General features: G+C 42.4%; 1 protein-coding gene across 1 annotated transcript; it reads left to right on the top strand.

Moving 5' to 3' along the window:
• LOC129821469 (uncharacterized) lies at positions 1 to 27522 on the top strand. Its single transcript, XM_055879156.1, has 24 exons — positions 1 to 326; positions 870 to 950; positions 1306 to 1399; positions 2091 to 2250; positions 3847 to 3971; positions 4355 to 4428; positions 5232 to 5411; positions 5581 to 5786; positions 7077 to 7198; positions 8053 to 8156; positions 9125 to 9268; positions 10293 to 10462; positions 10760 to 10890; positions 11038 to 11168; positions 15427 to 15597; positions 16045 to 16256; positions 20355 to 20485; positions 22207 to 22327; positions 22897 to 23227; positions 23492 to 24151; positions 24254 to 26071; positions 26404 to 26783; positions 27126 to 27244; positions 27512 to 27522. The coding sequence occupies exons 2-24, from the start codon at positions 882 to 884 to the stop codon at positions 27520 to 27522; spliced, it is 5664 nt and encodes a 1887-aa protein (XP_055735131.1). The 5' UTR covers positions 1 to 326; positions 870 to 881.

Below are 27522 nucleotides of genomic sequence, written 5' to 3'. Positions count from 1 at the left end.
AGTTACAACACCCGCCCCTTAGGCTGCATTATTAGTCCATGACTGTCTTTGAAGCACCTGCAGAAGCCAAGAATCACGGCAAACTAAATTGGATTCAGACAACCACTCTGGACTGTAACTGCTGGCTGGGCCCACAAGATATTCCGCATATTATAATAAGTCACTAAACGCTGTGGATTGAAGTAGCCTGTTTTCTTTCTTTTCTTCAAGTTGTTCCGACTGACGGAGAGCGGCTGCTAGGATTTACTTTTACGATGTCCCAGTTGGAGTCTGTCGATAATATCCGATAAGGACTTTAGGCTACCCGGGAAAAACCAAGAGAAAATGTAACCTATTTGAAATTGAAATGTTATTTTCGTGTTATATGTGTTGTGTTCATTTGAATATGTTCTAAAGATGATGATAACCATGCTAATGTGGGGAGAATCTGTAACATGATCGAATTGATATAAAAATAAATAATGTTGGCCTAGATCTGGCCAAATTATATTAGGAAATTCAGGTCATGGTCTAGTTTCTCTCTATCTTTAAAAAAAAAAATCGAAATATTTACAACCAATGTTATATTCACAGAGACACGAGGTAGATAGACCACATTAAAGCCAGTTGCTCAGATTATAATGCATTCAATAACACGATTAAACTCCACACTTTTCCAATCTTAGAATTCAGGATAAAGGAATACATAACGAAACCCTATAGGTTTTTTCCATAGTGTCTGTTAAATGCAATGATTTGATGACTTTATATAATAATACAAATAGTACTGATTATATTATAGTACTGAGCATATTATAATGATTAGTATTCAACATTGACAAATACATAATTTGACAAGTCCTTTTCCCCCCCATCGTTTTCTCCTCCAGCTTCCTTTACTGATGGCCGGATTTTTCCAACAGCTGCGACTTTTACTTTGGAAAAATGCCCTTGGTGTCATTAGACAACCGGTATGTAAAAAAACAAGCATTTCATTGGTTTATTGTGAAAGCTATTCCTTCAATAATTATATGAGGAGCATGAGTGACATCTTGAAAGAAAATAATTATGTCATACCAAACGAATTTTCTCATGTTCTAAGTCTCTGATGATCTATTACACATTAAGACACACATTTTAGATCAACATTACATGTTTTGTAATTTCAATGCACTTATACAAATGTATACAAAACTATGAACAAATGAAAGCAACATTGACTGTCTTCAGAAATTGTCTGTGTTTTTATCTAGTCTAAACAATGTAAGGTGTTGTGTGTGTTAGGGCTGGACTATCTGATCTGAAACTTTGTATTCTGTCCATCAGGGCTGGACTGTGGCCCTCCTGGTTTGGCCACTGGTCATCTTCATCATCCTGGCCATCACCCGCTCCCAGTTCCCCCCTAAGTTGAAAGACTCATGTAAGTAAAGGACCGTTTCTAGAGAGGTGCACTGATTTATGACATTGCGTAATAACTTGTTGGTGAATCTATGACACATTTAAAAAAAAAAAAATCCCCTTGAGATTAGAGAATACATCAGTCAATACTAAACTAAAGTGTTGAGTTAATCATATACCATTTTTTTTACAGGTGTATGTGGTCATTATACTACTGCGTTAAATTACAATTCCATTAGTGACAGAGTTTAACTACTGTGTTTGCTTCATCTTCAGTCACAATGTTTTGTTCTGGAGATCTTTTCCAAAGCTTGAAAACAACAGATGAAAAGATGTGTGTGTATGTTTCCCTCCCTGACGTAAAACTCTAAAGAGTTAGTTAAGACGGCCAATGTAACGTGGGAGATCTCGTGACCCTGGGGTCCTCACCTCTCACAAAGCTCCTCATCACGTGATTCAGCAAATAAAAGAAAACTAACAACACAAATAGGAGTGACCAAATTGTGTTAGAGTTGAGATGCCATCATGATTGGTCTATGGGCTTTCGTATAGCAATACCAGTAAATTGTGTTGTTTCTGCCCAGTTTTAAGTCAACAAAGCATGACCAAAATAACTCACATTCAAGATGCATAATCGGTAGGGCTGGGAATTGCCATTGAACTCACGATACAATATTGGGGTGTCTGTTTGTCTATCTATCTTTTTTTCCCAGGCTATGTGGCCCCTAGGAACCTCCCCAGTACAGGTTTCTTCCCCTTTCTCCAGACCCTCATGTGTAACACAGACAGCTCCTGCCACAACACAACTCGTCTGTTCGCCAAGAGGTCAACTAAAAACACCAGGGCATCGTGGACAGAACACGATGCAAAGAGGTACTCTGTCTTCACATAACTTTGTGGTTTTATATAGTGCTTTTCCAGATGCTCAAAGCACTTTGCGTAGTAAGGGGGGACATTCAACTCATCCATCATTGTTCTCATACAACATTCTCCTGAACCTGAACTACTGTGCTTCTGTGGTCAAGTTATCTATCAGAATTGGATGATGCTGTGGTTTTGATTTTGCAATTCCATTGCCTAGAAGGATAGAGTCAGGGAATAGTGTGAGGAAACAGGCTGTCTGATTTCAGAGCAGAAAGGCCTCATAGGTCATAATATAAGTTAAAAAAGTCAAACCTCAACATCCACCAGAACTGAACAAATGAATATAATGATAACCCAAAAGGATTTGTTTTTACATTAAGTCGTTTGTGGATGTGTCACATCAATTATTCCTTTCAGATTCATCAATATTGTGATACCACTGAGGAATAAATATATTTTTGTTTTGCGTTGAGGCTCATTTTATCATCTGGTATAGTTTTAGTGAGTAGAGAGACAAAGAGACAGGCTGGAGATCAGCAACCCCACAGCACAGAGGAGGGAGACACCTTGATGGTACTGCGTCACATCACAAGGGAGGGGATTAGTGTTTTCATGGAAAACTTCCTTGGGGGGGGGGGGGGGGGTAAGCCACAGACAATAGACACAATCTCTGGAATGCTTTCTAACTCTGTTTTTTTCTGCTGACTGATAATGGCCTGTCGTCCACAGCAATGACAATGTTGTTCATTAGACGTTTTTTGTAGTACAGTTTTGAATTTGTATTGGTCAACAATATAATTTAAAATAATATGTTTAAGGTAAGATGGATGTGAGTCCTTTTCTGAACATTTGACCATGGAAAAGTCTTGCTTTGTAGAGTTAGGTGTGTTGCATATTTCAAGTTCCTCTGTGGAATCAACTGTGACTTCATCATTATGTTTAGTCCATGCTGTCGTTGTCACTTAATTCTACTTATTGTTGTTGAGCATAAGAACATTCCATGAGGGTGCCAATGTTAGGAGAACCTGTTTGGTTTCCCCTTTCGTTGGTGTAATACGTAACTGACTGCATGGCTGACTGACAGATTGCTTTCACAATGCCTCACCCTTCATAGCTTCTATTTTCTACCTTTTTGTTTGGACACATCTTCAGCCTTTTATAAATAGTCATTATCATCGCCATTCTAGTGTAGTAAGTGTTTCTTTGTGTTAAAAACAACAGCTATTACATAAGTAACTGATGGGTGTTTGTTGTCAAAGTGTAGGGTTGTGTGAAAAGATTGTGAAGAGGCTATGTATGATGGTTGGCATTTGTAAAGGTCATTGGTTGTCATTGTACTCTACTGGGTGGTACATTTATATTTTCTCATACTGATGCCTTTTATTTTAATAGCCTAGGTGGTTGTTTGTTTCTGCTCTCTCATTATTGAATTGTCATGCTTGACAATGAACGCAATGGAGTTGGAAAGAGCACAAACAGATCTGAGACCAGTCTAAGTGGTCCCCTCTCTTACCTTACCCTCTCTCTCCACCCCTTCTCTCATTGCATAACCACTCTCACCGTACTTTCTCTCTCCTCTCCTCTCCCTCTCTCCATATATAACAGGGTATCCCTGCTGCCCCATGGCACCCCCATGCTAATGGGCATTGGGATGGGTGGTAGAGTCCGTGCTGTGCTGCACGAGACATCTGACCAGCCTCAGATCATGGAGCTCTGGGACAACTTTCTGAGTAGGTCCACTTCCTCAGTAACAGAAAACCATGGTCTGGTCCCAGATCTGTTTGTGCTCTTGCCAAATCTATTGCTGTCATTGTCAAGCCAAGCGTTTTTGTCAATGTTTGGCATGACAATAAGTAACAAGAAGTTGACATGATAGCACAAACAGACTGGCTAGAGAAACCACAGGAAAGTCTAAAAACATATAGGTGAACTGCTAATAAATACTACACTCAATATAACTATGTTGATTTGTTTCCCTTGTAGCCTATGTTAACAATCTTTGTGGCAATGTCTCTTGTTTATATTTGTTACAATTTATACAATGACATAAGGATGGTGTAATGAATGGTACCATGCTGGCCTATAATTTAATTATATCCTTCATATTTTCCAGATGCCAGCCACCAAGATAAATCAAAGTACAACTCTCCCATGGAGGGATTGAACAACACCCTACTGGGAGACAAGGTGCGTCTGATGGAAATCATCAATATGTACAGTACCAGTCAAAAGTTTGTACATTGTAGAATAATAGTGAAGACATCAAAACTATGAAAAAACACATATGGAATCATGTAGTAACCAAAAAAGTGTTAAACAAATCAAAATCGATTTTATATTTGAGAGTCTTCAAAGTAGCCACCCTTTGCCTTCATGACAGCTTTGCCCACTCTTGGCATTCTCTCAACCAGCTTCATGAGGTACTCCCCTGGAATGCTTTTCCAACAGTATTGAAGGAGTTCCCACATATGCTGAGCACTTGTTGGCTGCTTTTCCTTCACTCTGCGATCCAACTCATCCCAAACCATCTCAATTGGGTTGAGGTCGGGTGATTGTGGAGGCCAGGTCATCTGATGCAGCACTCCATCACTTTCCTTGTTTGTCAAATAGCCCTTACACAGCCTGGAGGTGTGTTGGGTCATTGTCCTGTTGAAAAACATATGATAGCCCCCTAAGCGCAAACTAGATGGGAGTGCGTATCGCTGCAGAATGTTGTGGTAGCCATGCTGGTTAAGTGTGCCTTGAATTCTAAATAAATCACTGACAGTGTCACCAGCAAAGCACGCCCAAATTATCACACATCCTCCTCCATGCTTCATGGTGGGAGCCACACATGTGGAGATCATCCGTTCACCTACTCTGCGTCACACATAAACACGGCGGTTGGAACCAGAAATCTCAGAAAGTGGTTTGTATTGAGATGATGTACTGTATATATAACTCATTACAAATACCTATGTGCCATCCTTCTACCCTGTGCGAGCGAGCAGGAAGCGCTGGATGCGATGCTGGATTCCGTGAATCTGTTGAAGAGGTCTCTGTGCTCCTTCTCCCTGACGGTCCTTAACGTGTCCTCCATGTCCTCCATCGATCCCCTCACCTACGGACTGGTCACCTTCTGCAAGTCCAACAACACCCTGCTGGAGGTTTCACTGCTCACCATCAACCAGGTGTGTGTATGTGTGTGTGCTCTCAAATTTCCTCTTCCTCACTGTTCCAACAGTGACAAACAAGACTTGGAAGGATGGCAACACAATACTAATATTATGCAAATTCAGACATAAGATAGATGGATCATGTTTGATTTTTAATGTTGAAGCATGCTGCTGGTTCCCTCAGGTCCTGACGGAGCTTTTGCTGAAAGACCCAGCGCAGGCCCTAACCACAATGGGCACGGCAGTTGTGGTGTTTGAGAGGCTGCAGAGGGAGACTTCGCTGTGGGAGGGGCTACTGGGCCTGCCACGTCTCCTCATGCCCACCACCCCCGATAAGATCCTGGATCAGGTGCTGGATGAGGGGGAGAGTCTTCTGCAAAACATCAAGAGGTAATGTATTAATCAAATGTATTTTACATCAACAGTTGGTCATGTGTGGCTCAGTTGGTAGAGAATGCCTCTTAGAAGTCTTGCAATGCCAGGGCCATGGGTTTGATTCCCGCTAAGGCCATCCATATGAAAATGCATGCATGCATGATTGTAAGTCGCTTTGGATTAAGCCTCTGCTCAATGGCATTTACTATTATTAGTTGTCACAATGTACCTAACAAAGTGCTTAACAAAGTGCCTAACAAAGTGCCTAACAAAGTGCTTAAAAGTAACCCGGCCTAGAGCACAAAGAGCAAGCAGAAGCACACCGACAAGGAAACAACTAACTCCAAGGAAGGAGCCTAGAAAGGAACCAGGCTCCGAGGAGAGTATTGTTGAGGAAGCGGGCAGAGTTTGGGAGGAGAGAGATAGTTGTAGTATGGAGGGGATACTGTTGATGGCGCTTTAAACTGTACTGACCCTAGCTTACAACCTTGGTTGGTTCTGGGGGTAGGGTATAGTTGCCCCCAGATGTTGATTTGGGGTCGGTTTTGCATTTCCCCCACCAATGGTTTAGGTTAGGATTGGGAGAGGGGAAGCTGATCCTAGATCTGTGCCTAGGGGAAACTTCAGCCTGTAGCGTGGTTCTGTGAGTTTAGCAAGAGATAGATAGTTGTAGAGTACAGGATGAACTATAGAGGGAGTTTCGACAAACACTGCTGAACTTTACCATTCCTTTTTATCTCAACAATCTGGTTTGTCAGCCGCACCATGGTGGAAAAATGCATACCTCCTAAGCTGTGTTTTAATCATAATAAATGACAGGCTCTTTTTTCTCCGTGACAAAAGTCATGTCGAAACTTGTTTCTTCAAGGTATTACATAAGCATAATGAACTCATCTTGCTGCAGGTGTCTGGAATGTGTGTGTGTGTGTGTTTCAAGTTTTATTTGTCGTATGTACGGCATACACATGTTATACACCATCCAACGAAAGGCTTACTTCCAGGTTCCTTCTAGACAATGCAACGACAATAAGAAATAAGATACGATAAGAATACAAACATAAAGTAAACTGCTCAGTAGAATAGAATAAACATTGTAGCATAAGTATAATACAGGAAGGCACAATTTATGATCCAATATTGTACGTGTGTGTGTGCTACGTGCATGCGTACATCCATATGTGCGTGTGTGTGCTTCCGTGCATGTGTGCACATTCAGATATTTCTATGTCTGCTCACCATAGCCTACATTAGGTGAGTAAATCATTATCAGGCATATGTTTTCTCCTCCTCCCCTCTCCTGTGTAGGACTATGGCTGCCATCGAGAGCAACTTCCCAGCGGCTAATCTTTCAGCTGTCTCCATGGTGAACCCTGCTATTGTCGGAAGCATCAACTTGCTCCAGTACGTCAGGAACTGGCATGGCAAAGGTACGGCACCTATGCCAAGAACAAAGCAATCAACAAAATCAGATCTGTTTATTAGACAATTAGAGTAGAAAAAGACAACATGCATGTATACAATTATTGAGGATTAAATCACTTCCAACCTTTTTCTTACATCACGTTTGATCTCCATGTCTACTGACTATCTCTATTGGTTTCTGATGACTCTCTTACTAACATCCTTATTCTTTCTCTAATTACTACTTTACCTCAAGCACCAAATGTTCATCTGCACTCATTTATATGTTTTTGATTTGTCAATGTATTTATTCAGTTGGGAAGACATAAATATCATCTGATGCTCGGAATCAGATGCATTTTACATTTTTGAATTCAGACTCCACAATTCAGGCCCACAACAATAAACCTTTATCCTAAGGGGAAACCCCCTAACAAAGCACAATACTGTTTCGCCATGTTATGGCGTTATCATCTGGGTTAATACAAGATGCAATGGCTTTAATAACTATTAAATAAAGTATCAGGAATTTCTGACCTGTTGCTTTTGGATAAACAATTTGTGATAGAATAAATCCTGGCAACTACCAAACTAGCTCATTTCAGTTCAGCTATGTGAGTCAGCCAGGTTAATTGGAAGAGGACAGAGGTAGTGTTTTTATTTGTCATGACTTACAGAATCAAACAACATTCTTTTGATTTAGAAGGGAACACTATGAAAGAAATTAGAATGTGAACGTACATCCAACATTTATACTAGGCCAAAATACAAACCCCTCAGAGGAATGTTGACTGTCATGTTTTCACCTCTCACTTGTCAGTAACCTCTTTAGATAGGCCACTTTTATCTGACATTTCTCAAAAAATATGATTTTACACAGATGTCTACATCACTCTTGGTGATGTTATCATGGTGCCACCCAATACCTCAGCACCAGCAGCTGTCAACACCCTCATGCAGCAGGTCAGGATACCACTAGACCAGGTAAACCTCCCTTCCCTGGCCAAAGGCCCTGTTAGAATGCTTCAGAAATGTGAGTTAAGCTTCCCTAGCCTGGTCCAGATCTGTTTGTGCTGTCTAGCCAACTCCTGTGTTCATTGTCGTGTCACATTGGCAAGACAGCACAAACATATCTGGGACCTGGCTAAAGATTCCATTCCCTGGGCTAAATCTGTTCTTAGTACAGCACAGTATGTGTTTGAATATCCTCCAGTAAATAAATATTTAGCCGGTATGACGGGCATACTAAATAATATAATCTGATAAGTCTAGGTCCCAGGAAGTGACTAGGAATGCTTCTATCTGATATCAGGATGGATGTAAAACCTGTTCTTACTCAACAGTGATACTCATCACCACTTTTCTAAAAGGGACAATATAGCTTCGTCTATGAATTTGAATTCTTCAGCACCATCCCTAAGCTATTTACCCCAAAAAGTGGCGGGGTGGCTGTTTTGTTGTTATTTGAATGCCTGATTGTCCCTTTAAAGGAATACTTCAGGATTTTGGCAATGCTGCCCTTTATCTACTTGCCCAGAGTTAGATGAACTGGTGGATACCATTTTTAGGTCTCTGTGTCCAGTATGAATGAAGTTAGAGGTAGTTTCGCGAGCCAAAGCTAACTATTATTAGTGCAATGACTGGAAGTCTATGGGTATCTGCTAGCATGCTAGTAGATACCCATAGACTTCCAGACATTGCGCTAACGCTAGTTAGCATTGTCTCGAGAAACGACCTCTAACTTCCTTCATACTGGACACAGCGACATATAAATTGTCTGGAGAAGTAGATAAAGGACCTCATTGCCAAAATCCCGAAGTATCCCTTGAAGGAGATATGTACAATTACTCCTAAAAAATTATGTTAGTTCAAAGTAATTATGGGATTATTAAAGTATAAATTAGTTTGCTGATGCATCCCCAAACATGAACCTCTTCAACCCCAACCTTTAGGCTGTGGCGCTTACAATGGACAAGGCACTCCTGCATTCCTACATATGTTCAGGAAACCTCAGTGTTGAGCTCCAAGCAGCTTGTACTGGAGGGACAATGGATATTCTGCTGGGGTGGATCAGTGCCGACAAGGTGGCCCAACAGGTATGTGTGTGTGGTAGGTGGCGATGTGTTATGGCATCAGCGCAGAGAACAGAGGAAAACAGACAGTGAAGGTGATGTCTGGGGTAGGACCGTTGCTGTCTTTCATTTCCTATCTGAATAGCATTACAAACCTTTTTTCCCCTTATTCTTTTCTCTGTTGTTCAAATGTAAGACATGAATACATTATATAATTCCACTTTCTCTCTATCTCTCTTCCTCCTCCTCTCTCTCTTTCTCCCTCCCTTCCTCGCTCTACCCCCTTCTCAATACAAACACTCAATCAGAGACACAGGGGCAAACCAAACAAAGGGTTACCTTGGTAACATCCTAGCTTCAACAACATAACAGAGCAGTGGGGACTGATGGGGGAACTCACAGGGCCACCTGTATAACAGGACCCCAGAGATTAACAATTACACCTTTCTGCCAGGCTGCCACGAGGCTAGGGGTAGAGCTTTAAACTTATTACCAGTCAGAGGCAGAGGCAGTGAGCTAAGCCGCCTCTCATCTGTGTGCTCACTCACTGGTTCAGAAATAATATATTTTTTTTATGATAGCCTGACTGTTTTTTCATTAATGGACTGATCTTGTGATCAGTGGTTATTGTACATAGGTACAGTAGGCTGACATCAATCTCTTAAAAGCAAAGGGAAACACGATGTCAATGGAGATTCATTGATTAGAGGTCTATTCCATGTTAATGCAGTCAATTTAGGAAGTAAGCAGGAATTCCAATGAAACATTTCCTCATTAAATAGCAATGAGGAAAAATGGTTAAAAAATGTCAGCTTTCTTCCTGAAATGAAATTGACGCCAACCCTGGTTCCTTATCTCTTCCCTCTCTCCTTCCCTTTATCTTCCCATCTTGACACACTTCAGGCTGACTGTTTGATCCCTAATGGGCTTATATGATGATCAGTGGTAACTGTATTAAACATACTGTGCATACAGGGTCGCAAAGGATATTGTGATTCAATGGGGTTTATTGGTCCTCTGTGTGGCTTGCTGTGTTTCCCCTCTTCAGAGCCTTCTGACCTCGAGTAAAGACACTGCTCTGGGGGATGTGACCTTTGCCAAAGGCCTCGTCCACAGCCTGATGGGACTGTTTGAGGCCCCCGGGGGCCACGGCTTCTCCAACAACACCAGGTCCCAGCATAGCAGTGACACGCAGCCTCAGACCATAGAGGAAGAGCTGTGAGTGAATATTGTTTTGTTTCTCTCATTGTGTAGTGTTGGTGCTAGATACATGTAAAATACTGCACATTTAAAATTGTCAGTTCAATAGTTTTGGAAATAGACTTAAAGTAGTCGTCGGTGATGATAGGACTTTCACTTGAATCTACCTGAAATAGGTGTAACTGATCTTAGTACCTGGAAGCTTCAGAATAGTCTATAAACTCCATAAGAAAGTATATTGCCAAGCAAAGAAGCCCAAAGTCTATCCATAGTGTCCATTCTCCCATGGGTGACATCTAAACTCTGTGTTGGCAGGTTCCTGGGTGTGTCCTCAGTAGCAGTGGAGCTTCTGAAGGGCATTCCTGGCTGGAACTACGTTCAGATGGCCCTCACCACCGGCCATGCCTCCATGCAGCTGGCTACGACAGGCTTGGATACTGTAGTGGGTATGTACTGTGTGTATAGTACTGTATGAGTGCTGCATATACTGTATCCAATGAAGATGAACTGCAACTGTAGACTTCTGTTGTGCCAATAAAGCATTTTGAATTGAATTGACCATGGTCACCTTGTGTTTTATTTCTGACACACAGAGATGATGGGGAAGGTGTCGACGGATGCCCATACCTACCAGGATACCTTCCTCTCCCTGATGTCCAACCAGGCTGCTGCTGACAACTTTGCTGGACAGGTCATGGACTCAATAGTGAAGACAATCATGAAGGTGAGTGGACTGGCTTTAATTAGGAAAAGCAGGCAAAGCTGGTTGAAATTACATCATAAAAATAACTTAAGCACTTATAACCTGCTTACAACCAGAAGTATGCTGAACAAAAATGTAAAGTGTTGGTCCCATGTTTCATGAGCTGAAATAAAAGATCCCAGAAATGTTCCATACCCACAAAAAGCTTCTTTCTCTCAAATTTGTTAACACCCCTGTTAGTGAGCATTCCTCTTTTGCCAAGATAATCCATCCACCTGACAGGTGTAGCATATCAAGAATCTGATTAAACAGCATGATCATTACACAGGTGCTTGTGCTGGGGACATTCAAAGGCCACTCTAAATGTGCATTTTTGTCACACCACACAATGCCACAGATGTATCTCAAGTGCAATTGACATGCTGGCTGCAGGAATGTCTACCAGAGCTGTTGCCAGAGAATTGAATGGTAATTTCTCTACCATAAGTGCCTCCAACGTTGTTTTAGTGCCTCCAACCGTCCTCATAAACGCAGACCACGTGTAACCATGAAAGCCCAGGACCTTCACATCTGACTTCTTCACATGCGGGATCGTCTGAGACCAGCCACTCGGACAGCTGATGAAACTGAGGAGTATTTCAGTCTGTAATAAATAGGTGGGCTTATGCACTCCCAGGCCCACCCATGTCTGCGCCCCTGCCCAGTCATGTGAAATCAAAATATTAGAGCCTAATATTTATTTAACATTTATTTAAATCCAATGATTGAGAGAGTAGTATCATTGTCTTGGTGTTTTTTTTTTGTGTTAAGCATTTACAGTTGAAGTCGGAAGTTTACATACACTTAGGCTGGAGTCATTAAAACTAATTTTTCAACCACAGTTTTGGCAAGTCAGTTAGGACATCTACTTTGTGCATGACACAAGTAAATTTTCCAACAATTGTTTGCAGACAGATTATTTCACTTATAATTCACTGTATCACAATTCCAGTGGGTCAGAAGTTTACATACACTAAGTTGACTGTGCCTTTAAACAGCTTGGAAAATTCCAGAAAATGATGTCATGGCTTTAGAAGCTTCTGATAGGCTAATTGACAACGTTTGAGTCAATTGGAGGTGTACCTGTGGATGTATTTCAAGGCCTACCTTCAAACTCAGTGCCTCCTTGCTTGACATCATGGGAAAATCAAAAGAAATCAGCGAAAAGACCTCAGAATTTTTTTTGTAGACTTCCACAAGTCTGGTTCATTCTTGGGAGCAATTTCCAAACGCCTGAAGGTACCACGTTCATCTGTACAAACAATAGTACGCAAGTTTAAACACCATGGGACCACGCAGCCGTCATACCGCTCAGGAAGGAGACACGTTCTGTCTCCTAGAGATGCAAATCAATCACAGAACAACAGCGAAGAACCTTGTGAAGATGCTGGAGGAAACGGGTACAAAAGTATCTATATTCACAGTAAAACGGGTCCTATATTGACATAACCGGAGAGGCCGCTCAGCAAGGAAGAAGCCACTGCTCCAAAACCGTCATAAAAACGCCAGACTATGGTTTGCAACTGCACATGGGGACAAAGATCATACTTTTTGGAGAAATGTCCTCTGGTCTGATGAAACAGAAATAGAACTGTTTGGCCATAATGACCATCGTTATGTTTGGAGGAAAAAGGGGAGACTTGCAAGCCGAAGAACACCATCCCAACCATGAAGCACGGGGGTGGCAGCATCATGTTGTGAGGGTGCTTTGCTGCAGGAGGAACTGGTGCACTTCATAAAATAGATGGCATCATGAGGTAGGAAAATGATGTGGATATATTGAAGCAACATCTCAAGACATCAGTCAGGAAGTTAAAGCTTAGTTGCAAATAGGTCTTCCAAATGGACAATGACCCCAAGCATACTTCCAAAGTTGTGGTAAAATGACTTAAGGACAACAAAGTCAAGGTATTTGAGTGTCCATCACAAAGCCCAATCCTATAGAACATTTGTGAGCAGAACTGAAAAAGTGTGTGCGAGCAAGGAGGCCTACAAACCTGACTCAGTTACTCCAGCTCTGTCAGGAGGAATGGGCCATAATTCACCCAACTTGTTGTGGGAAGCTTGTGGAAGGCTACCCTAAACGTTTGACCCAAGTTAAACAATTGAAAAGCAATGCCCGCAAATACTAATTGAGTGCATGTAAACTTCTGATCCACTGGGAATGTGATGAAAGAAATAAAAGCTGAAATAAATCATTCTCTCTACTATTATTCTGACATTTCACATTCTTAAAATAAAGTGGTGATCCTAACTGACCTAAAACAGGGAATTTGTACTAGGATTAAATGTCAGGAATTATGAAAAACTGAGTTTAAATGTATCTGGCTAAGGTGTATGTAAACAACTGACTTAAACTGTACATTTACATTGTCATAAGTTAGATTTTATGAAAGGACATTGTGAGTGATATGGCGATATTGTGTATGGGCTTACAGTGCATTCGGAAAGTTGTCAGACCCCTTGACTTTTTCCACATTTTGTTACATTACAGCCTTATTCAAAAAAAGATTTTTTTTTAAATATCCTCAGCAATCCACACATAATACCCTATAATAACAAAGTAAATAATAATACAAATAATAAACTGAAATACCTTATTTACATAAGTATTCAAGCACCTTGCTATGAGACTCGAAATTGAGCTCAAGTGCGTCCTGTTTCCGTTGGTCATCCTTGAGATGTTTCTACAACTTGGTTGTAGTCCACCTGTGGTAAATTCAATTGATTGGACATGATTTAGAAAGACACACACCAGTCTATATAAGGTCCCACAGTTGACAGTGCATGTCAGAGTAAAAACCAAGCCTTGAGGTCGAAGGAATTGTCCGCAGAGCTACGAGACAGGATTGTGTCGAGTTACAGATTTGTGGAAGGGTACCAAAAAATGTTTGCAGCATCGAAGGTTACCAAGAACACAGTTGCCTCCATCATGCTTAAATGGAAGAAGTTTGGAACCACCAATACTCTTTCTTGAGCTGGACGTTTGGCCAAACTGAGCAATCGGTGGAGAAGGGCCTTGGTCAGGGAGGTGACCAAGAACCTGATGGTCACTCAGACAGAGCTCTAGAGTTCCTTTGTGGAGATGGGAGAACCTTCCAGTAGACAACCATCTCTGCAGCACTCCACCAATCAGGCTCTTACAGTAGAGTGGCCAGACGGAAGCCACTCCTTAGTAAAAGGCACATGACAGCCCGCTTGGAGTTTGCCAAAAGGCACCTAAATTCTCTCAGAAAATGAGAAACAAGATTCCCTGGTCTGATGAAACCAATATTGGACTCTTTGGCCTGAATGCCAAGTGTCACGTCTGGAGGAAGCCTGACACCATCCCTACGTTGAAGCATGGGGTTGGCAGCATCATGCTGTGGATATCTATTAGAGGCAGGGACTGGAAGACTAGTCAGGATCGAGGCAAAGACGAACGGAGCAAAGTACAGAGAGATCCTTGATGAAAACCTGCTCCGGAGCACTCAGGACCTCAGACTGGGGCAAAGATTCACCTTCCAACAGGACAACGACCCTAAGCACACAGCCAAGACAACGCAGGAGTGGCTTCGGGTCTCTGAAGTCTCTGAATATCCTTGAGTGGCCCAGTCAGAGCCCGGACTTGAACCCAATCAAACATCTCTGGAGAGACCTGGAAATAACTGTGCAACAACGCTCCCCATCCATTCTGACAGTGCCCCATCCATTCTGACAGGATCTGCAGAGAAGAATGGGAGAAACTCCCCAAATACAGGTGTGCCAAGTTTGTGAGGTCTTACCCAAGAAGACTCGCGGGTGTAATCGCTTCCAAAAGTGCTTCAACAAAGTACTGAGTAAAGGGTCTAAATACTTATGTAAATGTAATGTTTCAGGTTTTTATTTCTAATAAATTTTCAAACATTTCTAAAATGATGATGAATTCTTTCTCAAGGCACTGTCTATGGGTTATATGAGTGGTATTTTCAGTGATATGGTGTTCTTGTTGGTTTCCAATAGATCCTAATGACTCAGGGACATTCATTCATTCAATCATCAATTCATTAATTAATAAATAGATTAATTCAATCATTATTGAATAAATAAATACTTGTATTCATTCATTCATTACTTGTTGGTTTCCAGTAGGTTCTATTTGCTCAGTGACATTCATTCATCCTTCCATTCATTCCTTCCTTGTTGGTTTCCAATAGATTATAATGGCTCAGTGACATTCATTCATTCATTAATTTATTCATTGCTTATTGGTTTCCAATAGGTCCTAATATCTCAGGGACCAGTAAGGTGTGAAGATCTGCTGGGCCAGTGGTCCTGGCTCTCCTCTCTGAGCTCCATGGACCCCAGCCTGTGGAACGCCCTCTTCTGCCCAGGGAACAACTCTCGTCTCCCAGATGCTCTGCTGGCTGAGTGGATGCCTGTGGTTGACAAGGTAAGTCACGTGTACCTGGACAGCTCTCACAGGTTTTGTCTTATTGGCTAGGGCTCCCTAGAAAATGAGGTTCTGATTAAATAACTGAAGATTAAAAGGTTATCACAAAAGCAGAATACAAACAACACAAACCTCCCTCCGAGCCAATACTGGTTTAGACCATGTAGGTAATTTCCATGAGAAACATTGATGAATGGTCTAGTGAGAATATCGTTGGTAGTAAACAGTAAACAGAAACTGTGTCATATATGAGCCTATGGATTTTCTTTCTATATTTTTTTTCTTACAGAAACCATTTTGTCATTTTGAGAAGTTACTTTAAGTACATTTTTGGGGATATTAAGACATTTTAGAATAAGCCAGCAATTGTTGTTATGTTATATCATAAAACATGTACAGTATATTCAACTTTCTTTGATCATTTTATAATTTCCTTCTATATCCAAGGCGACTCAGCTTATGAACATAGTACAGGGCACTACCAACGCCAATGTCACCCTTCCCATGATCCTCACTGAGTGGCATGCACTGGCTGGCTCCTTTGTCAGCGGTGAAGTGGCCTTGAGGAACTTCAGTAATCTGTTGGATGCTGCCTACCTGGTGGGCTGGGTCCCTGAGAACATCACTGCAGTGGACTGGACACAGATTCTCATGACAAGGTTAGTGTGTACACACACTAATGAAGGCCCTTTGGCCGAAACGTTGGTCAAATAAATCGACCAAGTAGTGATGAGTGTGTACTTTCTTTTTCATTTGTCATGGTTAGTGTACCTTTAGTAACCACAGGATGACCATGCTGTCTTGAGATAATATAATCAAGGTTTGTGTATAAATGAGTATACAATATCCTTGCATCCACAAGCGGAGTTATCAGTATGTACAGTACCAGTCAAAAGTTTGGACTCACCTACTCATTCAAGGGTTTTTATTTATGTTTACTATTTTCTACATTGTAGAATAATAGTGACGACATCACAACTATGAAATAACACATACAGAATCATGTAGTAACCAAATATATTTTATATTTGAGATTCTTTGCCTTGATGACAGCTTTGCACACTCTTGGCATTCTCTCAACCAGCTTCATGAGGTAGTCACCTGGAATGGATTTCAATTAACAGGTGTGCCTTGGTAAAAGTAAATGTGTGGAATTTCTTTCCTTCTTAATGCATCTGAGCCAATCGGTTGTGTTGTGACAAGGTAGGGGTGATGTACAGAAGATGGCCCTATTTGGTAAAAGACCAAGTCCATATTATGGCAAGAACAGCTCAAATAAGCAAAGAAAAACAACAGTCCATCAAAACTTAAAGACATGAAGGTCAGTCAATATGGAAAATTTCAAGGACTTTGAAAGTTTCTTCAAATGCAGTCGCAAGAACCATCAAGCGCTATGATGAAACTGGCTCTGATGAGGACTGACAAAGAAAAGGAAGACCCAGAGGTACCTCTGCTGCAGAGGATAAGTTCATTAGAGTTAACTGCACGTCAGATTGCAGCCCAAATAAATGCTTCACAGAGTTGAAGTGACAGACACATCTCAACATCAACTGTTCAGAGGAGACTACGTGAATCAGGCCTACGTGGTCGAATTGCTGCAAAGATACAACTACTAAAGGACACCAATAATAAGAAGAGACTTGCTTGGGCCAAGAAACACAAACAATGGAAATTAGACCGGTGGAAATGTGTCCAAATTTGATGAGCACAAATTTACGCCGCCGTGTCTTTGTGAGACGCAGAGTAGGTGAACGGATGATCTCTGCATGTTTTGTTCCCACCATGAAGCATGGAGGAGGAGGTGTGATGGTGTGGGAGTGCTTTGCTGGTGACAGGGTTAGTGATTTATTTAGAAATCAAGGCCCATTTATCCAGCACGGCTACCTGTAACAAGTGCGCTGAGAGTCGGGAAGCAAGTTCAGTGAGTGAATGTTTTAATAAATAAACGTAACATAATACAAAACAAGGAAACGCGAACAATGCGCAGACATGAAACAGAAACAATGACACCTGGGAAGGAACCAAAGGGAGTGACATACATAGGGAAGGTAATCAAGGAGGTGATGGAGTCCTGGTGAGTCTGATGACGAGCAGGTGTACGTAACGATGGTGACAGGTGTGCGCCATAACAAGCAGCCTGGTGACCTAGAGGCCGGAGAGGGAGCACACGTGACACTACCACAGCATTCTGCAGCAATACGCAATTCCATCTGGTTTGTGCTTAGTGGGACTATCATTCGTTTTGCAACAGTACAATGACCCAAAACACACCTCCGTTCTGTGTAAGGCCTATTTGACCAAGGAGAGTTACAGAGTGCTGCATCAGACGACCTGGCCTCCACAATAACCAGACCTCAACCGAATTGTGATGGTTTGGGATGAGTTGGACCGCGAGTGATGGAAAAGCAGTCAACAAGAGCTCAGCTCATGTGGGAACTCCTTCAAGACTGTTGGAAAAGCATTCCTCATGAAGGTGGTTAAGAGAATGCCAAGAGTGTGCAAAGCTGTCATCAAGGCAAAGAGTGGCTACTTTGAAGAATATTAAATGTAAAATATATTTTTTGGTTACTACATGATGTCTTCACTGTTATTCTACAATGTAGAAAATAGTACAAATAAAGAAAATCCCTTGAATGAGTAGGTGTGTCCAAACTTTTGACTGGTACTGTAGGCGAGCCGACATCATGAAAATATTGAGTCTATCAACATGCGTTAGCAAATACAACATGCAGAAATGATACTGAATAGACATTGATGTAAAGTGAGATTCCACTTGACCGTTGAGACACAGTAATCTCCTTTTATGCGCTCTGGACATACTTTGGTAGTTCCCAACTTGCTAACGACCATCAGGTCCTAACAACCTGGTACTCGGGGCTCTATTGTCCCTCTAACCACTCTGATGTCAATGCAAAATAATTCAAAAATCACATCCAACACTTACCATCAAAACAGTATGTGCTTTTAAATCTCACCTCACTGTGATGATCAATTTGAAAAAAGAAGTTCAAAAACAGGTTGAAACTGAGTGGAAAACATGGTTGTTTTGGATGTTGTTTCAAAGCCTTAACACAACAAAATGGATACCACTTTCTAAGGTGATGATTAATTCAAAGCACCCGTATGCATATTAGAATGATCCATTAAAACTAAATTGTACAATACATAGCCTACCGCTTATTACGCATTGCAGAAAAACATCAAATAAAACTGATTTAAGATGTCCTTGCTACATCATTGGTCTAGCCTATACTCCAAAATTAAACAAATTGGAGTAGGCCTAATCACCTTTGAGTGTGTACTGTATTATTATGCATACTGGATGGACTGGTTAACTTATGCTGTGCTCCAAATGTCTATTCATGAGTCTGGGAGAGAATGAATAGCCCTAGGCGTTGCTGTAGGTACATTGATTGTGTAGGGGAGCTTACAGGTAGCCTACAATTATAGTGCATTTGTATTTGATTTTGAATAGCCTAGTAATAGGGTATTTTTTAAATTTTCCTAATTAATCGGGTGGCACATTACCTTTAGCTATACAGAATATCTCACCACCAAGTGTTTCCATCTCCTACTCTCTCCTTTATTCCTTTCAGGAGCATTCAGAGAAGCTGAATTTCATTGTGAAAACATGTTACTATATTTGTTCCCAAACAGATTTCACTTGGTTTCCCAAATTAAGCACTGGGTAGCTGCAGAAACAGCGGTGGTTGATGCATGAAGTGAAATAAGTGTTGTTGTATTTATTTTCCAGCTGCTCATATTAAGCACAGCTCTGCTATAAAACCCAAGTAGGCTACCAGGAATAATTGAAAAACGGACCGGTGGGAAGTTTGCGGCCTCCATTCACTGTCTTTTCCCCCGCCCCCTGTTCCTGCCCATTTGATAATGGGCCGTTCTAAATCGAAACCAATTTGACATATTTGTGAAGACAAGATTAAATTGAGAATAATCTGATGGGTGAAAATATGATCACTTGATGAGAGAACAGCTGTGCATCCTGAGGTAATGAACAGAACGCATGCTTTTTTGCAACTTTCTCAAATCATCAATAGCCTACATTCTCGTCATGCAGCCCATATATCTTTTGATTTCTAAGACATTCTAAGGTTGATCATTCACAACAACATTTTCCAAATAAATCTAAATCTATTTTATAGTACCTGTTTCAAATGATCACTTTTACGCTCAGCATAGCCATTTCATATGTGCACTCGCTCCGGACTGGTAAAAAATCCTTTCTATTTTATTCAGCTATATTTAATTATATTCTTCTTACCATAAAGTTATATATGGCACGGGACTTTTAAACATATCTTGTCAGCTAAATGAACAAGCCTACAGCCTATGGCATGGAGCATAGCCAGATAACATACAGTAGGCCAACTCAAATACATTCTCTTCATATCATAATGTTTCTTTAGACCTGACTAAAATAAATAATAGATTTATTGTGATGGTGTATATTAAATTGAATTATTAGACTTTTTGAAATGTAGATGTTCCAAAGGCGCATCAGCTGCTTGTATGTTTGGAGGCCTGGAGATGCTAAACACATTTATGTTCATTAACGGTCAATTACCTTGAGACCAGCAGTCTTTTGCATGACAATAACCGGTTGACAAAATTTCATGACCGCCACAACCCTAGCTGAGATAAGGTATTGCTATCCAATATGTTAGTGGGATATGTAAGTATGTATATGTTATGAGTTGGTTGTCATGTATAAACTCAACATCCATTTCTCTGTCTCTCAGGGGTTTGGGGGCATTCGTCACTGTGGGCTCTCACCTTCAGAACAGCTCAATGTGGCCGTCTATAGAGTCATACTTCCACATCGCCTACTGGATAATGAACTACCAGCCCAACGTCACCGCTTCACCAAATTGTGAGTCAGGCACGCATACACCAATCCAACAAACACATTAAGAACACATAAGAAAAGGTACGTACAGTGCATTTGGAAAGTATTCAGACCCCTTGACTATTTCCACATTTTGTTACTTTACAGCCTTATTCTATTATTTCCCTCATCTATCTACACACAATACCCCATAATGACAAAGCAAAAACGTTTTTTTTTGCAAATTTTGCAAATACATTAGCAATAAAAACTGAAAATAACATTTACTTAATTATTCAGACCCTTTACTCAGTACTTTGTTGAAGCACCTTTGGCAGTGATTACAGCCTTGTGTCTTCTTGGGTATGACGCTACAAGCTTGGCACACCTGTATTTGGGGAGTTTCTCCCATTCTTCTCTGCAGATCCTGTCAAGCTCTGTCAGGTTGGATGGGGAGTGTTGCTGCACAGCTATTTTCAGGTCTCTCCAGAGATGTTTGATGGGGTTTAAGTCCGGGCTCTGGCTGTGCGACTCAAGGACATTCAGAGACTTGTACCGAAGCCACTCCTGCATTGTCTTGGGTTGTGTGCTTAGGGTCGTTGTCCTTTTGGAAGGTGAACCTTCGCCCCCAGTCTGAGGTCCTGAGCTTTCTGGAGCAAGTTTTCATCAAGGTTCTCTCTGTACTTTTCTCTGTTCATCTTTGCCTTCAATCCTGACTAGTCTCCTAGTTCCTGCTGCTGAAAAACATCCCCACAGCATGCTTCACCGTAGGGATGGTGCCAGGTTTCCTCAAGACTTGACATTCAGGCCAAAGAGTTCAATCTGGGTTTCATCAGACCAGAGAATCTTGTTTCTCATACTCTGAATGTCTTTAGGGGCCTTTCGGCAAACTCCAGTGGGCTGTCATGTGCCTTTTACTGAGGAGTGGCTTCCATCTGGCTACTCTACCTTAAAGGCCTGATAGGTAGAGTGCTGCAGAGATGGTTGTCCTTCTGGAAGTTTCTCCCATTTCCACAGAGGAACTCTCTTCCCCAGATCTGTGCCTCGACGCAATCCTGTCTTAGCGCTCTACTGACAATTCCTTCGACCTCATGGCTTGGTTTTTGCTCTGACATGCACTGTCAACTGTGGGACCTTATATAGACAAGTGTGTGCCTTTCCAAATCACGTCCAATCAATTGAATTTACTACAGGCGGATCAATCAAGTTGTAGAAACATCTCAAGGATGATCAACAGAAGCAGGATTCCCCTGAGCTCAATGTTAAGTCTCAAAGCAAAGGGTCTGAATACTTATGTAAATAAGGTATTTCTGTTTTTGATTTTTATAAATTATAAATAGATTTTTATAAATGGATTTTTATAAATTAACTAGCAATTTGATTACTCATTATAATGAGGAATAAACAAACATTTATAGTCAGCAATATCCAGTATCCATATCCAATGCTCAAAGCTACATGCATTTTTGGCAATATGGCCGCCATTGCACGTGTGTACATTTCTATAACGTGACTACTCATTGCCCTGGTTGTCTTGGTGTTGTTATCAACGCTGAGCAGTAGCTCTGTGACAAAGATACATAATGACAAGATACTCTGTTTGTCCCAAATGGCACCCTATTCGCTATAGAGTGCACTTCTTTTGACCAGAGCCCCCTGGTCAGAAGTAATGCACTACATAGGGTGCTATTTTGGACGCAGGCTCTGTCTGTTCCACTCATGATCTCTATCTGTTTTAAAACAATATATGTGAACTGTCATAACAGGTACTGTTGATTCTACCACATACGCCTATATCTGCAATACTGGGTTTACCTGGCAGCAGTTTATCCCAACCACCGCTGCTCTGGTGCAGGAGTTTTCTGCTAATCCTGCTGTATTACTTCGGTAAGTAATCTCATAGGGCAGAGAAGGATAGTGCCTGGCCATAGGTGTGGAGTCTATGGTATAGGCTGTGTCCAGAATGGCAACATTTTCCCTACTTAGTGCACTACCTTTGACCAGGGCCAATTGGGCTCTTTTCAAAAGCAGTGCGCTATATAGGGATAGGGAATAGGGTGCCTTTTGGGATTTATCCCATGCCTCTAAGTAAAGTGTTATCTAACTACTGTAACTTCACTTCTGCCACAGACTTCTGCCATCTCCCCTGGTGTCTTTCCTTCTCCTGCTCACATTGTGTCTGACTGTTCCTCATATTGTAGTGACTCCGATTCACACTTACTTCTTAGTGATGCGCTCTCATTGATCTGTTTTGTTGTTGTCAATTGATCATATATTTTATGACTAGATTATTATTATAACATATAGACTAGTAGATTATTACTAAAACAAATGATTTGTTATTGATTTTGATTATTGGTTTATTAAATGTCAATGTACCTTTTCTTGTTGATTATGAGGCATGTGTTTGGTGCCAAGTGAGAAGATAACAAACATTTTTGTTCTCTTTTCCACAGGCATGTCCAGGGCTCCTTGTCTTTCCTCCAGGCTGTCTATGGAAACATTGCCACGGGCCTGGTCACCCAGCTCCTCAGCGCCGACCTAGTCCTAGGGGACGGCTCCATCCCAGCCCTCCTGGAGAACCTGATCACCATCCTGAACAAGGACATCACGCTGGTCTCCAACCTCATGTCCCTGGAGCAGTTTAGCACCAACTCTGAGCTGCCCCTCTCTCTCCTGGGGGAGATGTTAGAGGCCCTGGGCCTGAAGCCTCTGGAAGCCCTGTGGATCCAGGGAGGTGGATCCCAGGCCCCCAACACCTCATCTGTGATGGCCATTGCCCTGAAGGTAGCCAAAAACATTAGACAGAGATTAAGCCTAATTCTTGACTAGAAAGCATTTTCAAAGGAGATTCTTTATTGAGCATGATTTTTAATCCAGGACTAAATTTAATCTGTGTCCGGGAAACCACACCGTATAGTATTTTGTAATTGTATTATTTATTCAAGATCAATGTTTTTAAGAAACTGTAGATTTGATTAAGCTTCAGAACATCATTAAAACACCCCAAAATATCATATGTAATAATAATAAAGTCAATGAACTTCTCAGGTGGCCAAGAACACCCGGCATCTAGTTACCGGGCTCCCTGTCGAGAACGCCAACATGCCAGACCTGACCGGGGTGGAGTCTCTGCTGATGCAGTGGCTCTCAGTAGCTCAGGGAAACCTGACCCTGCCTCTGTCTCTCAGTATGGGAGATGCTCTGATCACCTACTCTGGCTCTTTCAACTCTACCTCCCTGGCCTTCCTCAGACAGCTGCTCAATCCTCTCACCAACCAGAGCTCAGCGGGCATAGCAGACAACATCCTGTGGGCCATGGAGCGGCTGAAGACTGTGCTGGATGCTCCTAACGGTGACTCAACACCCATTCTCCTGGGGTATGTGATCCAACTACAGGAGTTGCTGGTCTCGACTCTACAGCTACGCAGATATGAGCAGCTCTTGCTTCCAGATGGGAACCTCGCCACAGCTCAGGTGACAGACCTCCATTTGGCTGTGGTGGACCTCTTCCAGCTCCTGTACGTCCAGCAGCTCAGCCAGGCTGGGGATCAGGCTGCCCTACAGACCCTGCTACAGAGACTCTCAACCCTACTACCTCTACAGCTCCAACAGCAGTACCTTGGGATGGTCAGTCACTTCCAGGCTGTGATGGAGAGCTTGGTGTCTTGTACAGCGGCAGGTCAGGACTGCACGGCTACGGTCCCACAGGTTGGTTTTGTATTTGTTTTGCCATCCATTGTCCTTCATTTTTTTTAAAGGCATTTTAAATCCAATGTATTATTATTTGAATTATTATTGTTATTATTACAGGTGCTCCAGATCCTGGCTGCTAGTGGGGACCACATGTTCAGTGGGGGCCAAGCTAAACCCAGCATGCCAAGCCAGGAGTCCATGAAAGTGACTGTCAACCTGCTTACTCTCCTCTTCGCCTGGCACGATACCGACATGTCTAACAATATGTCCGTCACGCCAGAGTCTGTCCTCAAGACCGTGGACCAGACTGCCTTCTTCCTCCAGCAGATTACATCGACTCCCAACATCAGCGTATCCTCTCTCCAGCAAGCTATGCTACAATCCAACCTTACCCTGGGGGAGCTGGAGAAGATGGCTGCCCTGGCCGGCGCAACCAACGCACCAGCTCTCCTGGCTAGCATCATGGGTGTCATCAATGTGCAACAATGCCTGGAGCCCCAGCCCAACAATCCCATCAGCCTGGCCCAGTGTGCACTGGAGCTGAGTGAGAGAGTCACTGGTTTTATCCTTGCGCTGCCTATACCTCCGGGATGCCAGTCCAACTGCACAGCGCTAATCTCCCTCCTCCCCATCCTGGTCAACCACTCTGTGAGTATCGGCCTTGCCGCCGGGTCTGGCCCAACCCCACTCATACCAACAACTGAGGCTATTACAGCTACCATAGCCAGCATCAGAGAGAATCTACAGCATCTCAACCTGGAGTCTGTGGAGCTGATCAGTAACGAGCTCCATGTCCTTGAGGGTTTAATCAAACTGTCCGCCTCTGGACAGTCTCCAGTCTACTCACACAATTCCACGGATCCACTGATGCAGGACTCGGGTAATGTACAGAAGGTGTATTTGGAGATGGCACAGTGGTATCTGAGGAAGCTAGAGAATGTGACCAGAACCAGTACCTTCTCAGAACTCCTGGACCCTTTCTTCCATATGGCAGAGATGCAGCTGGCTCTCCAACTCTCTCAGACAGAATTTACCATCTTTGTTAGTAAAGAGGTTGAGTATTTGATGAGAAGTATCCAATACCCCATCAATGGAACAGATGTGAGTAAAATCGGCCAATCGGTCATCAGGATACTCAAGGGTAACCTGGACCTGTTCAAGTTAAACATTGCTTACCAAGCGGTTTTGGGGAACAATTGGCTAAACTACAGCTTGATTAATGAGGCCGAAACCCTGATCAATAATGAACTCCCTGTGCTTGAGGGTTTGATCGAACTGTCCGCCTCTGGACATTCTCCAGTCTACTCACTCAATTCCACTGATCCACTTATGCAGGATCCAAATTACGCACAGAAAGTGTATTTGGAGATAGCACAGTGGTACCTGAGGAAGCTAGAGAATGAAACCAGCACCAGTGCCTTCTCAGAAATCCTGGACCCTTTCTTCCATATGGCAGAGATGCAGCTGGCTCTTCAACTCTCTCAGACAGAATTTACCATCTTTGTTAGTAAAGAGGTTCAGTATTTGATGAGAAGTATCCAATACCCCATCAATGGAACAGATGTGAGTAAAATCGGCCAATCGGTCATCAGGATACTCAATGAAAACCTGAACCTGTTAAAGTTAAACATTGCTTACCAAGAAGTTTTGCAGAACTCTTTCGGGAACTTAAACTGGCTAAACCACAGCTTGTTAAGCGAGGTCGAAACCCAGATCAGGGAGTACCTCAACCTGACACAGGATTGGCTGAGACAGCCCCGTGTGACCCAGGTCCTGACCAATATGCTGCATTGGAACATAAGCGGTGGGATGATGAACGTGACTACTCCTGGGATGGACCTCCAGCAACTTCTCAGGACACTTGGCTCTTTCCTCACCCCAGAGCAACAGGCCTACCTCACAGCCATCCAACACAACAGCCAGACTCTCAGCCAGGTAATTTCATTTTACACAGGTAGTCCCATTGAGGTCAGAAGACTTATTTTGCAATTTTACAATGTTGACAGTATTTGTAAATATTTTACTATGGGGTGAATTTTAACTGTCAATGGGATACAAAGTGAAAATGGATACTTTTAAATTAGGATTACAGCCCCTATGGCTGTAGTATGACAGACAAACTAATTTCCACTTGGGGATTTAAAACACAAAATCTTGTATCTTCTATTTTCTTCTCTTCTCTTATCTTCTCCCTTTTCTTCTATTCTATTCTATTTTGTTTTCTCCTCTCCGTTCCTCTCCTCTCCTTTCCTCTCCTATCCTTTCAGGTTCTGTTGGTGGCCAGTCAGGAAGGAGGTCTGGGTAGTGACCAGTTCATCCAGGCGATCATGGATGCTGCAAGCTCTGTCCTGAGTGGCTTCACCATGGACCTCACACCACAGAACGGCACTGCAGAGATCCAGGGTATTCTACAGGGTGAAGAGGTCCAGATTATTCTTCAGGATGCCCTCCAGCTGGCATTCAGACCTAACATGAGCAACGCCCAGTCACTCAACATCACCATGGAGATTGTCAGGAGGGCGGAGGGTGTGGTTAGATTGCTGGTCCCCCAGGAGGCTGTTGGGTATCTGTTGCCAGGGTTCAGGTTCATTAGCACCTACCTTGAGACAGTCTCCAGACCTGGCGGGCCTGATAAGTGGAATGAGATGTGAGTTGTACTGTGTGTGGACTGTCAATATTAATGTATTTTAGGTTACGTCCCAAATGGCAGTAGTGCTGTGCGTGGATCCTGGTCAAAAGAAGTTCCTGAGATAATAGGGTGCTATTTGGGATGTAACCTTACTGATTCTAAATGCTCACTGAAAATCAGAAGACGTCAGTGTTTTTTAGGATGATGCTGTTGATGATGACAAAAAATATTATCATCAGATTGTTTTGTTACTCCCTCCCCTCACAGTGAAGATGATGACAATGATACTGCTACTTTTGCTGCTTCTGATGACGATATACGATAACATAACGATAACAATTACATTTTCTTTCCTCTCAGCATTGTGAACGAGCTGAAGATGGTCCAGGGCCTCCTGGCCCCTGACAGCAGTGCCCAGGTCTATCTCTCTGTCATCATCAACATCACTCATGTCATCCTGGACTCCAGCCAAAGCCAAGGCAAGTTGCCTATAACAGCTCCTCAATATCACTGTAGGACTATGTCCCAAATGGCACCCTATTCCCTACATACAGTAGTGCGCTACATTTGACCAGGGACCATAGAGTAGTGCACTACTATACAGGGAAAGGTGGCAATTTGGGACAGTGCGTCTACTGTCCTAATTGCCTGTGATATAGTTCTGCTGGCACCATACACTTCATTATTAAATAACCCTACCAGGATCTCAGCCAGACACTTTAAGCACAGTTTATTGTGTCCTCTAGGAAAACAATGA

The sequence above is a fragment of the Salvelinus fontinalis genome, chromosome 23 (genome assembly GCF_029448725.1).
Source record: "Salvelinus fontinalis isolate EN_2023a chromosome 23, ASM2944872v1, whole genome shotgun sequence".
NCBI classification, from domain to species: Eukaryota; Metazoa; Chordata; class Actinopteri; order Salmoniformes; family Salmonidae; genus Salvelinus; species Salvelinus fontinalis.
Note: the sequence above shows the minus strand (reverse complement) of the source record. Positions and strands in the feature narration are given on the sequence as shown.

Bases quoted from the DNA above. Each gene is read 5' to 3' on its own strand.
- LOC129821469 (XM_055879156.1), top strand. From the start codon at position 882: ATGGCCGGATTTTTCCAACAGCTGCGACTTTTACTTTGGAAAAATGCC. The intron at 11,169-15,426 runs GTGAGTGGACTG...GGTTTCCAATAG, and splicing joins TAGTGAAGACAATCATGAAG to GTCCTAATATCTCAGGGACC. The intron at 22,328-22,896 runs GTAAGTAATCTC...TCTTTTCCACAG, and splicing joins AATCCTGCTGTATTACTTCG to GCATGTCCAGGGCTCCTTGT.